The 16,273-nt window shown below is 50.8% G+C and overlaps 2 protein-coding genes across 5 annotated transcripts in view; both read left to right on the plus strand.

The window, feature by feature from the left end:
* The first annotated feature begins 2,738 nt into the window (after nucleotides 1-2,738).
* On the plus strand, nucleotides 2,739-3,963 carry Rnf186 (ring finger protein 186). The gene has a single exon (NM_001109592.1). It carries the CDS (start codon nucleotides 2,772-2,774, stop codon nucleotides 3,615-3,617), a length of 846 nt encoding a protein of 281 aa, NP_001103062.1. The 5' UTR covers nucleotides 2,739-2,771; the 3' UTR covers nucleotides 3,618-3,963.
* A 3,531-nt stretch (nucleotides 3,964-7,494) lies between these two features.
* The window catches only part of Tmco4 (transmembrane and coiled-coil domains 4), a 79,462-nt gene continuing 70,683 nt past the window's right edge, over nucleotides 7,495-16,273 (plus strand). Inside the window, exon 1 of one of the 4 annotated variants that reach the window (XM_039110633.2) lies at nucleotides 7,495-9,134. The gene's annotated coding sequence lies outside the window, so the exon portion shown is untranslated. 4 annotated transcript variants of the gene reach the window in all.

The following is a 16,273-nucleotide window of genomic DNA, read 5'->3' on the forward strand; positions in this document are numbered from 1 at the left end:
TCTGCCTCTAACCCACATTTACAATGACATCAAAGGGTTGTTCTTCAGACTGGAACCCCAAATATCTTTCCCCCATCACATATCTGCCTCCCCACTGTTTCTCCCTTCAAGCACCGCCCCCATGAGTGCTCACCTGAGGGTCTAAGGACAACCGTTTGGGAGTTGGTTCTCTCCTTCCACATTGCTGAGGGAGGGTCCTTCTGGCTGCTTCTGCTGCTGAGGCTTTGAACTGAAGCCTAGCTGGCCTTCAGGCTTCTGGGTGGTTCTCCTGTTGCCACCATCTCAGGATGGGATGCAGGGATCACAGATGAGCGTGCACCAATGAGTCAGCATTTTACTTGGGTTCTGAGGCTCGAACTCGGGTCATTGGGCTTGCATGACAAATCCTTTCACCCACTAGGCTGTTTCTCTGCCTCCCTTCACATTCCAAGACAGGGTCTTACGTATCCCATGTGGCCATGAACTCACTGTGTAGCCAAGGATGATTTTGAAGTTCTGACTCTCCAGTCTCTACCTCCCAAGTGCTGGGATTGCGGGTGCAGGTCACTAGGCCACCAACCTTCCTTGTTTGTGCTATGCTGGGGATCGAACCCAGGGTTTTTTGAATGCTGGGCAAACACTCTATCCACTAAGCTATAACCCAGCCCCTCCTTTAGTGACCCTCTGATGATCTATTATATAATAGATGGAGGTGGAGGAACAAGTTTCTCCTCCCCCCTCCTCAATCTTCCCTAGACCCAGTGAACAGAGAGGAATATTACATAGGGCTAAGGCAGGAGAAGCCAGTGTCTTAGAGTGACACACTGTGTCTCCCTGGGCTACGTACGTGCTAGCGAATGAATTCTCACCCACTCAGAGAGTCAAGGCTGATTTTTCCTAGCTTCTAGGCTAGTACCCAGATGTTTCTCAATTGCAGGAAACAGAAATCCAATTTGGCTTGACTTACTATGAACAGGGAGGCTAGGTACAGTCCCGGCACACGAGGCAGCACTGAGAAAAAGAAAAGTCCGTCTCATAAATTAATATAATTGAAAAAAAATCTACAGATAAATTCCTAGCTTCGGGTTTTGGCTGGACCCAGGTGCTAAAAGAATGTCTTACAACTTGACCCTATTTCTGGCAAATTCATTGTACACTGTGGCCTTGTCCCCTCTTGCAGGGTTTCATCCTTAACCTTGGAAACCCAGTGGAGTGCCACCTCCAACACACTCACAAGTTCCAACAGGAGTCCCAGAATCCAATCTCATTGGCTCTTCTTAGGCCATATGCTAGGCCAGAACCAATCATTGCAGCCAGCCAGATGGGGTATGCTAACTGGTTCTCCTTAAATCTCACAGCATCAGCCAGTTTCCACCCTCAATCCCATGATGTGCCCCCCCCCCCACATCTTGTCCCCATCCCCTATCCCTCTAGCCCCCACCCCCACTCCCATCTCGTCTCCTCCAGAGTCAAGAGGGCTGTGGGGCGCAGTGATGACCCAAAGTAAAGACAGGCTGCTGTCAGAAAGTCAAAAATATACCTGGCGCAGACACCTGGGGCTCGAGCAAGGAGCCTTTCTATGAACCTGGTAGAAACTGGGGTAGAAAGAAATCTCTGGTGCCCCAGGCTGAGGCAGAAAGAGTGGAAACTGGAGCTGGGATTCAGAGTGAGAGGACCCTGACTGGGGAACAAAGCAAGAACCGGCAGCCTCTGCCTGCTAGGGGCTCCACACACAGAGGCTGAGCCGGTGGCTGGCACACCTCCTGGGGTAGAGGAAGGGGATTAATCCAACACCTGTAACCGCTGACAAGCAATCTCTGTATTCTTTGTGGGCTGTTTGTATTGTTGTTTTGTTTTGTTTTGTTTGTTTGTTTGTTTGTTTTTGAGGGAAAAGACATGCATCCCAGCTCTCGACTTCCAGGCCTGGTAAGGGGGACAGGATTTCGTAACCGCCACACTCCTTCCTATCTGCAGTCTCACGTGAGTCCTACCAACTCAAGCCAGCTGCCCAGAGGCCGATAGAATCTGCCCAGATTGACATGGCTGAGTCCCACGAGGCTGAGGACCAGACCTTGGACACAGTAAGATCTTGCCCCTGCGGTAGGCCCCTTGGCAGGCAGCCAACAAGCCAACACCCTGCCCCTGTGCCCAGACCTTCCTTATAGAGCTGCTGTTCCAGGAGACCACAGGTAAGGACCCAGGCCAAAGAGTTTGCTCTGAAAAGACCCAAATAAAAGCTGCTTCTGCTCAGACCTCTTGGTGTCCTGAAGCCTGATATTTTGCATTTTTAAAGGCTGGTGAGTATGCAGGCCATCCTGACGCCCCAAGTTCTATCCCCCAGGACCTCGACGGTGAAAAGAGAAAACTGACTCTCCCAAGTCCTTCGACCTCCACATGTGTATCATGTATACACTGACACACACGGAGAATAAATGTAATTTTTAAAAGGTTGTGGAGAGCCCGCCCATCTCCCCATATCAAGGGACTTGATTGGACAGGGGACAGGGGTGGGAGGGGGGTGAGGGTCACTGGTCGACTCCAGAGCTTAGTAGGGACATCCGGGACATCCGTCATCACAGTGTCTCCGTTGGTTGTCATGTAGACACTCACCAGGCATGGCCCCAACAGGAAAGTCCTGATTCATGAGACTCCACCCACTTTGGCCCTTCTTCTATCAGGTAATTCAAAGTCTCCAGGCCTCCAAGTTACTAATTAACCCTAGGTTTTGAGTAAAGAAATAATAACAACTGAAGGGCCAAGCAGAGAAGCAAGCTGAGCAACAGGAGAGCAAGATGCCAGACATCCGCTGTCAGCAGGTACCCGCGGAGAGCAGAAAGGAGGCCGGAAGCGTCCCCACGGGGCCGGAACCCATGCAAGTCCCGGCAGCTCCAGCGGACATCGCGTGCGGATGCCCCTGCGCGGAACAGCCTCATCCCCCCAGCTCCGTACCCAGAGTGTCCTGTACTGAGGCCCCACAGCCTATCCCAGCGGGTGCCACCACCACAAACACCATCATTGCCTTGGGGCCCACTGGGCGTCTCAGTATCTCCGTGGAGGGTGACCTGGAATGCTTGGTGTGCCGAGAGCCCTACAACTGTGCCCGCTCCCCCAAGCTGCTTAGCTGTCAGCACACCTTCTGTGCCGTATGCTTGAAGCTTCTGCTGTATGTGCAGGAAGACACCTGGTCCATCCCCTGTCCACTGTGCCGAAAGGTCACTGCCGTCCCGGGAGGCCTCATCTGCAGCCTGCGAGACCAGGAGGCGATGGTGGGGCGTCTGGCCCTGCCATGCCCAGAGGTGCGCCTGTGTCCCCAGAGACTAGTGGGCCCTGCTGCTTCAGCAGCAGCTCATCCAGCCAACCGGACAGGAGAAGACGAACAAGACGTAGTGAGTGTCAACCGTGTAGCTGCCCGGCGTCTGGCTGTACACTTGCTCTTGTTGGCTCTTCTCATTGTACTTATCCTGCCTTTCATCTACCCCGGCGTCATCCGGTGGGTGCTGGCCTTTGTCATTGCCCTAGCGCTCCTGATGTCCACCCTATTCTGCTGTCACCCCCAGAGCCAGAGCAGCAACTGGCCTTGCCCTAGGACTCTGTTCTGCAGAGAGCAAAAGCAAACCCAGATCACTTCTATTGCCTGAGACATCTATATCCTCACAGGCCCAGCGCTGCCATGGTTCCCTCCTCCCCCAGACCTCACAGTCTGCACGGGTAAGGGGCTGGCTCAGACTGAACTTGCCTGTCAAAGACAGACTGGCTGTGTTGGATCAAGGACTCCGTGCTGCACCAATGGGGGTCACACCTGTCTGTCTTTGTGTAGCATAGGAAGGAAAAAGGGGGAAGGGGAGGAGACCTACCCCTGAGCGAGTGACTCAAGGGTGGTGGGGTCCCTATCCCTTTTCCAGAGCTCCTGGGTTTTGTATATAGCTGTGGACATTTTGGGACATTGACCTTACTACAAAGCAAATAGAACCAGACCTCTTTTGTAATCCATGTAGGTGGCTTCATTTATTTATTTAGTTTTTAATCTGGGATTTGATGTTTTGTGTGCTGGGAAGTTTGTGACCATCTCTAACCGTTGCACATCCCTCCAGAGCCTGTGGGAACACTGCCGGACTCTCTCCAGAGTTTCTTGCTACACCTGTCCCAAACCTTCCATGCCAAAAGTCTCCTTACGGTTTCCCACTGGTGGGAGTACATACGGAGTCGTAATTGTAAAGGTGAGGAGGCAGGTATCTGAGGTTCAGTAGACAGAGATGGGGAGGCATGGAGACGGTGGGTCCACGCTGAGATCACCAACTGTGTACCATGAGGGCTTGACTCAGAGAATCTCAGGGTTATAATGGACACACACACACACACACACACACACACACACACACACGCCCATCTTTCCATCAGACTCCGGGACCCACATGACAGAACGAAAGCTTTCCAGGTGGCACCTCTCTTCTTATCACATCCACGGTCCTATTTGCTCCTTCGTCATAAAGATAAAATATCTCATAAACGCAACGGTCCATGGTGATGCCACCCCCACCTCAGCCTCAGAGGGATAGTCACTAGAAAGGTCCTTGGGTCATCTCTTCAAGACCATTTGAGCTTCTCTTTCATGCAGGGGGTAGGTATCTGCCCTCAAAAATGAGCTCTGGTGGGTTCCACGATCAGGGCTCAGCCAAGGAAGTGGGAGAACCAGGAGCCCTACATGGGAGCTGGAAGCAGGCCTTAGGAAGTCCCTGTGATCAGACTTAAAACACTGGAGGATCTTCCCAGGTCTCATGCACAGTCCTTTCCCACTCACTCCAATTCCTGCAGCAGGAGAATAACAGGAGGGCACAGTTCATGGTGACAGGTCCTTTGTCAGGAGAGATGAGAGGACTCTGCCACTGGGTCCTTGGGTGCTTGGCCCTAGTCAGTGGTCACACACTGTTGAGTAAGGTCTTTGGCTCTCTGCTTCCCTTCCCCTGGACTGAGTTAAGTCTGACTCAGTTAGTCTGAAAGTTCCCCGGATGTCCCAACTGCTCAGGGCATGACTCAAGCCACAAGCCCATGGAGGGATCATATGCTTCTGAGTGCCAGGAAGGAGATCATGTCAAGGGCTCCTTCTGTCTGACTGTGTGTCAGGCTGAGGGTGGTGAAGTTCAGTGGTAAAATGTGCCTGGAATGTGTGAAGCCCTAGGTTCATTCATCCCCAACGCCACAAAATAAATATGGAGCAAAAGCACGCATGCAGTATACTGCCCTGAAAAATTGCAGTGCCTTCTTACTCTTCGCATAAGCCCGACAATTCCGGGCTCAGCGCCCTGTTCAGCGAGAGTGTCAGGGGCGAGCATGGCGAGAGTGTTGGGTGTGTGCATGGACTCAGGTTCTTACAGGCAGTCAGCAGGGTCCTGAAGAACACCCTTTCCCAGAGGGTGAACAGATAGCATCGCGCTCATTGGCCTTGAGTGTGTGAAGTTTCAGATGACTGCCAGTCAGACAGCAAAAAAACGCTGTCTCCCCACCTACTCCTCCAGGCCCATTCTACTTCCTGAAGTCAAAATCCACCCCCAAGTCTTCAGTTGGTCAAGGAAATACTTTGTTACCATTTGGTGGGAGCGTGTTTGTCCAGGACTCATAAGGCAGGCGGGCGTTTCCCTAACGGACAAGTTCTGGCTCGGACAAGTTCTGGCTTTCTAACAACCTCTTGGCGCTGAACCACTGTGCTCCCTCTCGTGCAGAGGGAGACAGTGAGATCAGAAAGGTGAATTTACCTGCTTACAGTTGCGCAGTCTATGACAAGATTTTAGGAACTAGCCCAGAGTTTTTTCTCAGTGGGATGCCTCCTTTGTAAATAGAATGAACCTAAAAACGGATCACTGTCTATGAGCTTGGGGAAAATGTCATAGCAAATGTGAGACCAACTACAGGAACCAAGAGGTTCAGAGGTGACCAGGTTTCAGAAGGAAGAATGACCGAAAACAAGCTGGGCCTGCTGACTAATCCCCCTCTGGTTTTCCCTGCTAGAACCCTGTCAGTGAGAGCACTGGAGTCCCAGGCTTGAAGAATGTCCTCATCTGATGAAATGACAACTATCCTATGCCTTTGCTTGGGACCTAGACCCACAGGCCCCTGTTGTCATTCCTGGCTTAGGCTGGGTCCCAGACAAGGCATCTTTGGGATCCTTGGCAAAGATATTCTAACACTACTGTCTTCCGGCCCTTTGAAGCTGACCTGGTCTCAACCATCTTCTGAATCCTCAAAGCTTGAGGGCGAGAGTACAGGCCAGGTCACTGCTGCCCTGGAGTGAGAAGTCAGGCAGTGTTACTGGGGATGTGAGTGGAGGGGACCAGCCAAGGTGCCTCGTGCTCAGCACCAGGCTCCAGCCCACACAGAAGGAAGTTACAGAATGTGTCTGAGCCTTGGTTCGTCCCCTTGGAGATGGGAGGGTGGATCTAGGTTCATGGAGAGACCCTGCCTTAAAGAAAAAGGTGGAGAATGACAGAGCAGGACACCTGATCTCTTCTTCTGACCTAAAAAAAAGGGACAGGGCTATACTTCAGTAGTATAACGCTCATTCGAGACCCTGGGACCAACCTCCAACAAAGACAAGAGAACCCTTGACATTGGTCCAGTAATCTGCGAAGACACTTTTAATGTCTGAGATTCATATCCTGGTGATACAAAATGCATTTTTTTTTAGCTTGTACATGAACGCCTGTTAGAAGGTCTTAGCTCAGGGAGAACACCATCTTCAGTTCTTCCAGTGGAGAGGCTGTTTGCTGCCCTCCAACTCTAAAAGCAGACCCAGCAGTGATGAACACTCCTTTACGGATATCTAGGGATGGAACCAGTCCTGCCAGGGCTGTGCCACTGGGCTGTAACCTTCCTTGCATTTTTTTTCTTTTATTTTTTTCCGGAGCTGAGGACTGAACCCAGGGCCTCATGCTTGCTAGGCAAGCGCTCTACCACTGAGCTAAATCCCCAACCCCACTTCCTTGCATTTTTATTTTTAAGATTTGGTCTCACTAAATTACCTAGGATAACCTTTGGCTCACTGTAAAGCCCAGAAAGGCCTTAGGCCTGTGATCCGCGCCCCCCCCCCAGCTCCCCCAGCCGCCCCCCTCCACTCCCACCTCCCCACCCCCGCCTCAGCCTTGGCATCACGCTGCATCAAGAAGCTGTGGTTTGAGCGCTTCACCATCAGGCCCTGATCATCTTTTGAAACAAAGGCAAGACAGCTTAGCTCAGAGGCCACGGGTAACTACACTAAGGACTCAATCCGTCACTTGTTTAGAGAACGTGTGTGACAAGGCCTTTAGAGCGACCGACTGGAGAGTGGCAGAAACAGTGCAGAGTACTCAGCAAAAATCCATGTGCCCTTTGCCCTACTTTCCAATCTTAACACTGATACATTGGTTAAGATTTTAAAAAATCGATATTGATATGCGGCTATCGACTAAAGCAGAGGCTCCACTGATCAGGGCTCTCCCTGCCTCTTTACTGTCCTGTCCCCAAACCCCACCTAAAGGGACTACTCTGTACTGTGACTTCTTTTTTTTTTTCCTTTTCTTTTTTCCGGAGCTGGGGACTGAACCCAGGGCCTTGCACTTGCTAGGCAAGCGCTCTATCACTGAGCTAAATCCCCAACCCTCTGTTCTGTGACTTCTATTCTAAAACGATTTTCCCTATTGATTTCATGTATCTATTGCTACTCTTTTCTCCATTGGCGAGTGATCCCCCCCTTTTTTTTAACTTTCCGAGTTACCTTTATATCAAGAACTTACTAAATCAGCTTATGCTAAAATAGAAACGGCAGCTGTCTCACACCTGGAAGGCTGAGGTTGTAAGTTGCCCAGGCTGAGGCTGGCTACTTCAGCCCAGAACCCCTTCTTAATTGGGGGCTGCTGGCCACTCCAGTCCTGCATTCCCCATAGCCAACAACAGGATCTTCTAAAAATCCGTGTGTTTTTTGTTTTTTTGTTTTTTTTTTTTGGTGGGGAGGTGCCATCTTGGTATGGCCATTGCCCCACCTTAGTGACGCCCAGAATCTCAGCTAGAATCCCATCCCTCAACCTTCCACAATTGACCCTTTTGACCTACAATAACCCTCTAGCTGGTCTAGGTCCTGATTGGCTACGATAGGGAGATCAGGTGATGGAGGCCCCATAATGTTCCAGAAGGATCCTGAGTCACAGGCTCCCGGCTGGAATGCCGCACATCTGACCGGTCTGCTCACGGTACTTTTTCCACTTACAACTCCAAACTGTCTTCTCCAGGAGAAAGAGCAACGGCATTAGAGGTCATGGTGATTCATACTCCAGCCCTGACCAGGGCGGCCGCCTACTTCCTCACCAGCTCACCAGTAGACTAGGTGTGAGGAAAATTCACAGGTTGCCAGGGCAACAAGAACTCCTCCCAAGTGCGGTTGTACGGTCCCAGAGGCATGGGAGACCTCCATTCCTGAGGCTTTTAACTTCTAGTGTGTGACACTCTGATTGTAAATTGGCAAACAAGAAAACGATCAACTTTAGAGTGTTAAGTACCACGATTAAAATATCATGGATCGAATCCATAGCCTTGGGACAGAACCTGACACATAGTAGGTGCTCAGCAAATATTTGTTCAATGGCTAGAACTGAGTGGGTGGCTAGTCTCACAGGAATGGAACACCCAAAACGGAGGCCTGTGGGACGTTAGAGCCGCGGGTGCAAACACTGGCGAGCATTAGAGAAAGTGAAAGAAGAAATAAGAAGGCGTGGATGTTGCAAACTTCACCCGGCAATGTGTACGGGAAGGGGGGGGGGAGAGGCTGCTTCTGGGACAGGCTCTTTCCGTGTGGCGGCAAAATTTGGAAGCTTCCCCTTCAAGTGTCTGCGTGTACTCCCCTCCAGCCAGCCGAGCCCCTGGCGAGCACTTTCTGCAGAGTCCTCCCGTGCCCCGCGCTCCCAAGTCTTGGGGTTGGGAGGCCAGCACCCGGGCGATGGTTTTGATGGCTTAGGTGGCGGTGCGCCCGGCCCAGCCCGGAAGACCAGGGCTCTGGGGCTGCGCAGGCGGGACCGGCCCAGGCCGGTGTGGGGCGGCTGGGCAAGAGCGAGGACGGGCGGGGAGAGCGGAGGCGGGAGCAGCGGGGCCTCTGGGATCCTAGTCACCGTCCCATCCGTCGCTGTCGCCTCCAGGTAAGCCCGCGGGGGAGCCCCGATTGTCCCCACACCGCCGCCACTGCGTTTTCGGACCCGGAAGTGCTCTCGGGACTCGAGCTGGGTGGCTGGAGGGGAAACTGATGCCAGGGAGCATGCGAGCGGCCCCTGCCTGCCAGCACAGCCCGGGGCACCAAACACTCCTCTGAAAAAAAGGCGCTGGGTTGGAAGGGAAGAAAGGACCTTGCCCAAGGTCACTCAGGGTCACTGGACGCCCCCTGAGTACTGGGAGCTCCAGGTACCACTTCCCACCCTCCGCGTCTCCAGACTCAAGTTCCCGAGGCCTGGGGAGCCCCAGAGTCCGGGAAAGGCCCGGCCCCTTCCTGCTGTGACAGGGGCGTGGCTTCTCGCCCCGCTGCGGGTGTTTACGGGGTAGGGGACCTTTCCGGGTTCTACAGATTTTACATCCGGGAAAACTGAGGCTGGGAATGATGGGGTGATTTTAGCCAGGTCTAGGCAATTAGAGCAAAGAAAGGTCAGCTGACTTCAGAGTTTGACCCAGTGTTAAATTCAAAGTTGGCCTCCATGATGTCCTTGTCCTTCCCAGGGGTGACCCAGAGTAGAAGCAGGGGCTGGCTAAATCTGCAGGTTTGATCCTGAGGCCACTGCTGTCTTGGAGTAGGAGAGAACACACACCCACAAGGCTTCCCAGGCCAGCATTCACTATGTATTTATTGAGCACCTACTATGTGTCAGCGTACACTTCTTAGGCTCTGAAGACACAGCAGTGAAGACACCTCAGGGTGAATCAGCTGAGCAGAGAGACAAGGCCACCAAAATCCCCAACTACACAGTATTGTCGAGAAGTCAGGAAGGAACCCAGAGCCCCATCCTCCTAGTTTGGCCTTACTGAAGATGCTTTTTTCAGTCTGAGTTTCCCACTCCCCAGGTATCTGAGTATAGATAGGTCAGTGAGTAGAGTCCCCTGGACTTAAAAGATGCCCTCAATGAACTTAGGAGTCCGGGGAAGCCTGGTACTGTCACTTCCTCTCTGTGTCACCTTGGGTGGCTCCCAGGACTCCATTTCCTTATAACACAAAAGGATCATAATTCCTCCTGGTGCCGAAGATACCGTCAGGATGCTTCATGAATTCCAAAACACAGTTCAAAGGGTCTTTCCCAAATCAAAAGTAAATTAAAAGTCAGGCGTGGTGGCATAGACCCTTAATCCTGGAGCTTGGGATTTAATCTCAAACTGTGAGTTTGAGACTGACCTGGTCTATATAGTGAGTTCTAGGACAACCAGGGCTATGTAGAGAAACTGTCTTTAAAAAATTAGTGTGTGTGTGTGTGTGTGTGTGTGTGTGTGTGTAGAATGTGTATATATATACATATATATGTATATATGTGTATATATATATTTTTTATTTTTTTTTACCCCCTGCTGGATAGTGGTGGCTCACACCTTTAATCCCAGCACTTGGGAGGCAGAGGCCCGCAGATCTTTGTGAATTTGAGGCCAGCCTGGTCTAGAGTGAGTTCCAGGACAAATGGGGCTACTTGGAGAAACTCTGTCTTGAAAAACAAAAACAGGGCTGGAGAGATGGCTCAGTGGTTAAGAGCACTGGCTGCTTTTCCAGAGGTCCTGGGTTCATTTCCCAGCAGCCACATGACAGCTCACAACTGGCTGTGACACCTGTTCCAGGGGACCACACTCTCTCTCTCTCTCTCTCTCTCTCTCTCTCTCTCTCTCTCTCTCTCTCTCTCTCAGACACACACACACACACACACACACAGTCAAATCACCAATGTTCATAAAATTAGAGAAATAAAAATTTAAAGAAAGAAAAAAAACAAACAGCATTTGCTTGGGATGCTGAAGACAAAATTCAGGCTTTCTTTTGTACTTAAAACCACGGGGCTAGGCCTCAAACAAGCAGAGATGCATTTCTTCAGAGGTCTAGTGACTTGATAACCTGTCCTCCTCAGTAGAGAAACCTTAGCCGCAGAGCTGGGATGGCTGATGTCCAGGTGAGGAGGCTGAGACTCCCTCCAGGGCTGGAAACATAACACCCGCCTCACAGTCAGCCTTTCCAGCTTGTGTCCTCCAGACTCCCTCAGGCTCAGACGGTCAGGGTGTATTCCTCCACTTCCTGAATGGTCTCCAACAAGCTGTGACCTCTCGGGAACCCCTTGGCTTCATTTACAAAATATTTGTCTGCAAGTTTGACACTGGACTGAAGGAGTAAATCAGGGTGATGTCTGTCACCCTTGGAGCCTTTGTGGGCCCAGGCTTTAGCAGGGTTGGTTTGCTGCTGCTCAGTTTAAACTTGGATGCCCTGGGACTGGGAGGGCTAGACCAGAGAAAGCCTGGGCTTGTGGGATGTGGGACCTAAAAGTGGTCCCTACATTAGGCAGACAATAGTCCTCTTTTTTTTTTTTTTTTTTTTTTTGGTTCTTTTTTTTTTTTTCCGAAGCTGGGGACCGAACCCAGGGCCTTGCGCTTCCTAGGTAAGCGCTCTACCACTGAGCTAAATCCCCAGCCCCAACAATAGTCCTCTTATATGCCTTCAGTGGTTTTTGTTCTTTTGAGATGAAGTCTCATGTAGCCCAGCCTGGCCTTGAACTCACTATGTAGCCAAGGATGACCACCTGGATCTTCTGATCCTCCTGCCTCCACCTCCTGAGTGCTGGGATAAGACAGATGGAAAATGGGGGAGGGGAAAAAACAACACAGAGCTTCTTGCCTGCTAAGCAAGCACTCTCCCAGCAGCAATCCTGGGCCCTGAAATACTGCTATTCCGCATAGACTTGGGGTGCAGAGGAGTGGACAGCCGCAGAATGTGTTACGGTCGGCAGGCACAATTCAGTCTTTTCCATTTGACCTCCCTGCACTGACTGCTGGACCTATGCCACAGTGCTGCCCTCTGCCCAAAACACGGCCTGGCTCCTTGTTTGGGTAATGAGCAAACTTTTGGGTTGCGGACTCGAAGGTCATTCACCCATGCCTGCGATAGCCTCCTGCGTGCCGCAGAGCGCTCAGAGTGCTTGGCCAATAGTTCTCCGCCTCACCTCCTCCCTACTTTGATAAATATCTCACGCATCAGATTTTTAGCCCAGCCCAGCTCTGCATTCCAAATGTCCAGGCCACACCAGTCATGGGACCTGTGTCAGAGGTGAAGCCCAAATGGAAATGAACTCAATTGCCAGCCCACATGTGCCTGCCCTTGACTTCTAGAATCTTCTAGGCTTCTAGAGGCTGCTTGCTAGATGTTCAGGAACGAAAGGTACCTGCAGAAAGAACCTCTTGAGAAAACTTGGGGCCTCAGTGGTATATAAAACTCATTGCCCTTTGCAAAGATGTACCAAAGTCATTTCTCCTGTAGAGAGAGGCATCCACCCATCCACCCATCCATATGTCCATCCATCCACCCACCCATCCACCCATCTATCCACCTACCCATCCACCCATCTATCCACCTACCCATCCATCCATCCATCTGTCCGTCCATCTATCCATCCATCTACCTACCCATTCATCCATCCATCCATCCATCCATCCATCCATCCATCCTCCCATCTGTCCATCCACCCATCCATCCACCCATCTGTCCATCCACCCATCTATCCATCCATCTATCTACTTACCCATCTGTCCATCCACCCATCTATCCATCCATCCATCTACTTATCCATCCATCCATCCATCCATCCATCCATCCATCCATCAATCCATCCATCCATCCATTTATTCAGCTCCATCTCTGCCAGATGCTATCACAGGGTACCTCAAACAACATCGGCAGAATGTCACTTTCTTGTCATACATCATCTGGAGCAGACAAATCAAGACAGAAGAGTGAAACTAACTAGGACTCTGGCGTGATGGGGCTGGTGTGAACCTAGAGCTCTCATGAGGACATGGGGCCCTGGGATGGAGCACTAGTGCCCTGGACTTCAGCAACTCTCTCCCTGATGCTCCTGGTCAAGGAGGCAGGCACTCAGACTCTGGCTTCAGAGGCAGCGGCCCTGCATTAACTGTGGAAACCGAGGACTGCTCATGGCAGCTGGGTCCACTTAGTAAAACATCAGAAGAAAAAGTACTTGGGGTTGTGTTTTATTTAGTTTTGTACCTTTTTTTTTTTTTTTTTAAATGTATACAGTGTTCTGCCTGCATGTATGCCTGCAGGCCAGAAGAGGTCACCAGATCTCATTATAGATGGTTGTGAGCCACCATGTGGTTGCTGGGAATTGAACTCAGGACCTCTGGAAGAGCAGTCAGTGCTCTTAACCACTGAGCCATTAGTTTTGTATCTTAATGTATTTCTTCAGTGCTAAGAGCCTGTGTGCGTGGGCTGGAGAGATGGCTCATCGGTTAAGAGCTCCCCACTGCTCTTCCAGAGGTCCTGAGTTCAATTCCCAGCAACCACATGGTGGCTCACAACCATCTATAATCAGGTCTGGTGCCCTCTTCTGGTGTATCTGAAGACAGCTACAGTGTACTTATATATAATAAATGAATAAATAAATCTTAAAAAAAAAAAGAGCCTGTGTGCGTGCTAGACAAAGAGTCTTTCTTGAGCTTGGAATCTGAAGGCACACTGGCTAGGGTGCATAGTAGGACTGCCGCATGCCGGTGATGTGACCTCCACTTTTAGTAAGCATTGGCTTCCTCAGGTCAAGTGGGGACAACAGGGATGGTGCCTTCCTCACAAGGCTGCTGTGAAGCAGAATGGGGGTGGGGTTGTGGGCTGTGGGTTGTGACAGTCTGTCTCAGGGAACCTCAGCAGATGTCGTTAGCATGGTTTGCTCTGTATAAAGAGTCCTTCTCCAAGGACCAAGGGAACTGTGTAAGTTAGTGCCGGGGGCAGAGTGACTCGAAGAGGGGGTTAGCTGCTATCACACCCCACCCAGCCCCAAGTGCCACGGTCATCTTGGGAAAAGAGCATTTCATCGTAGGGATGGACAGGGCACAGGCCATGCTCCCACAGTGTCTGGGGGACTTGGGAACAGCAGGGCAGTGTAGCAACAGCAGAGTGAGGGAGGAGGAAGGAGGTGGGGGAGGGGGATGTTAGCAGGGCCATGGGACCAGATTGCCTGTGACCCTGTCACCTTTGTAAAGGCCTTGCCTGGCTGAGAAGGGAGCAGAGGGGTACAGTGCCTTGGGATGGTGCTGTCTTTGTGATGTCTGATGGCAGAACGACACGGGGGACTGGTGAAGTGCCTTCTCTGTGACCCCCGTGGAAATGTGGGCAGCTTGTACCAGGGCCCTGGCAGGAGGGAAGAGAGTAATAGCAAATGCAGACACAGACCTCAGAGCTGGCCCTGCACCCATCCTCCCTTCTGCCCACCCTCCAGGCTGCTGCTGGGAGGGGGGTGCCTTTCCTTCCAGGCTCAGTGGATGTTGTCCCAGGATCTCTCGTGGGTTCTTCTGTGAGGGAAGCGTTGCTATGGAGATTTCCTAACATACCTCATTCCTCTCTAGCTTTCAGTTAGACTTTGAGGCAGGGTCGTAGAATGAATATTATACTGGGTGGGGGCAAGCAGGGGGAGCTGGAGTCCTTGCTTCCAGAAGCATCTTATGATTACTTGTCTGCCTCTGTGTCTGTATGTGAGAGACAGACAGACAGACAGACACACAGACACACAGCTTTCAATTATACTTTTAATAATTGAAACTTTTTTTCAAATTTACTTATTTTTATTTTGTTTGCATTGGCATTTTGCCTGCTTATATGTCTGTGTGAGGAGGTCAGATCTCGGTGTTACGGTTATGAGCTGCCATGTGGGTGCTGGGATTTGAACTTGGGTTCTGTGGAAGAGCAGTCAGTGCGCTTAACCACTGAACCATCTCTCCAGCCCCTCAATTATACTCTTAGAGGTTTCTAGTTTAAAGAATCCACTGTGGTTCGGTGTTGGCATGGACTTTTGAGATAAATATTTATTATTGGCCCTGAGCTCCAGTTTTTCAGCCCTCCCTAGACACTGTAACCATCTCTCTGTTGATTATCTGAGAGAATCATCTAAAAATTCACTCATGATCAGAATAAGGAGAGAGAGAAACACCTCCTCCTGTGCATACAAACACACACACACACACACACACACACACACACACACCACATACACACAGACATACATGCACATACACACACATCACACACACACACCACATACACACAGTCATACATGCACTTACACACACACACACACACACACCACATACACACAGTCATACATGCACTTACACACACACACACACACCACACACACACACACACACACACACACACACACACACTACATAGACACAGACACACATGCACACACAGACCACACAGACGTCACATAATCAGACAGGCACACACAGACCACACAGACACAGACACATTCACACAGACAGACAGGCACACAGACACATTCACACACACACAGAGACAGACAGACAGACAGGCAGGCAGGCAGGCAGGCAGGCAGGCAGGCACACACATTCTTATGCCGGACATTAAGTTTTCACAGACTGCTTCAAGGGAGAGAGCTGGAGAAACAAAAGTTTATTCTTGTATGGGGTCTTATTAAGGCCTGGGTCATGCAATGTTCAGATGATTTAAATCATGATATTGACCATGCTTAAAGTCCTTTTCCATGCTGGCTTTGGGGTTTTTCTTCTTAGGAGAAATCACATTGTTTTGTATTTGGTGCCAGCCAGCAAACGCCCACTGTGTGCCCACTGGAGCTCTCAAGGCCCAGAACTGCTATTTGTAGAATGCCTGGCTCTCAGTCCCACGAGTGACAAAAGTCACTTGACCAGTCACTTTTCTTAGTGATTGATAATGTGCTTGGTTGGCTAAAAGTCACGATCACTGAGGATCAGAATGAAATCTTTCCAGAACCTTCCCTGTCTGTCACGAGTCTGGACACACAGCCTCACTGTGGGTGTGGTGACTCTCAGCTGTAAACATTGTTACCCTGGCAGATGGTGTTCTTCTAGATCAAACATGGACCTTGTTTGGAGTCCCTAGATGTCTTTACAGTACCTGGAAAAGGACACGATCTCGAGGAGGCTCTAGGAAATGGTGGCTCCTCCCTCCATCATGACCTCCTGCCCCTGGTGCTGCTGGGAAACGCAGGACACAGAGATGCTGGCACCGACAGCACGTTTTTCTTGCCACAGAAAT

The sequence above is a fragment of the Rattus norvegicus genome, chromosome 5, assembly GCF_036323735.1.
Source record: "Rattus norvegicus strain BN/NHsdMcwi chromosome 5, GRCr8, whole genome shotgun sequence".
NCBI lineage: Eukaryota > Metazoa > Chordata > Mammalia > Rodentia > Muridae > Rattus > Rattus norvegicus.

What these genes read in the sequence shown, in the direction of transcription:
- Rnf186 (NM_001109592.1), top strand. Translation starts at nt 2,772, where the DNA reads ATGCCAGACATCCGCTGTCAGCAGGTACCCGCGGAGAGCAGAAAGGAG.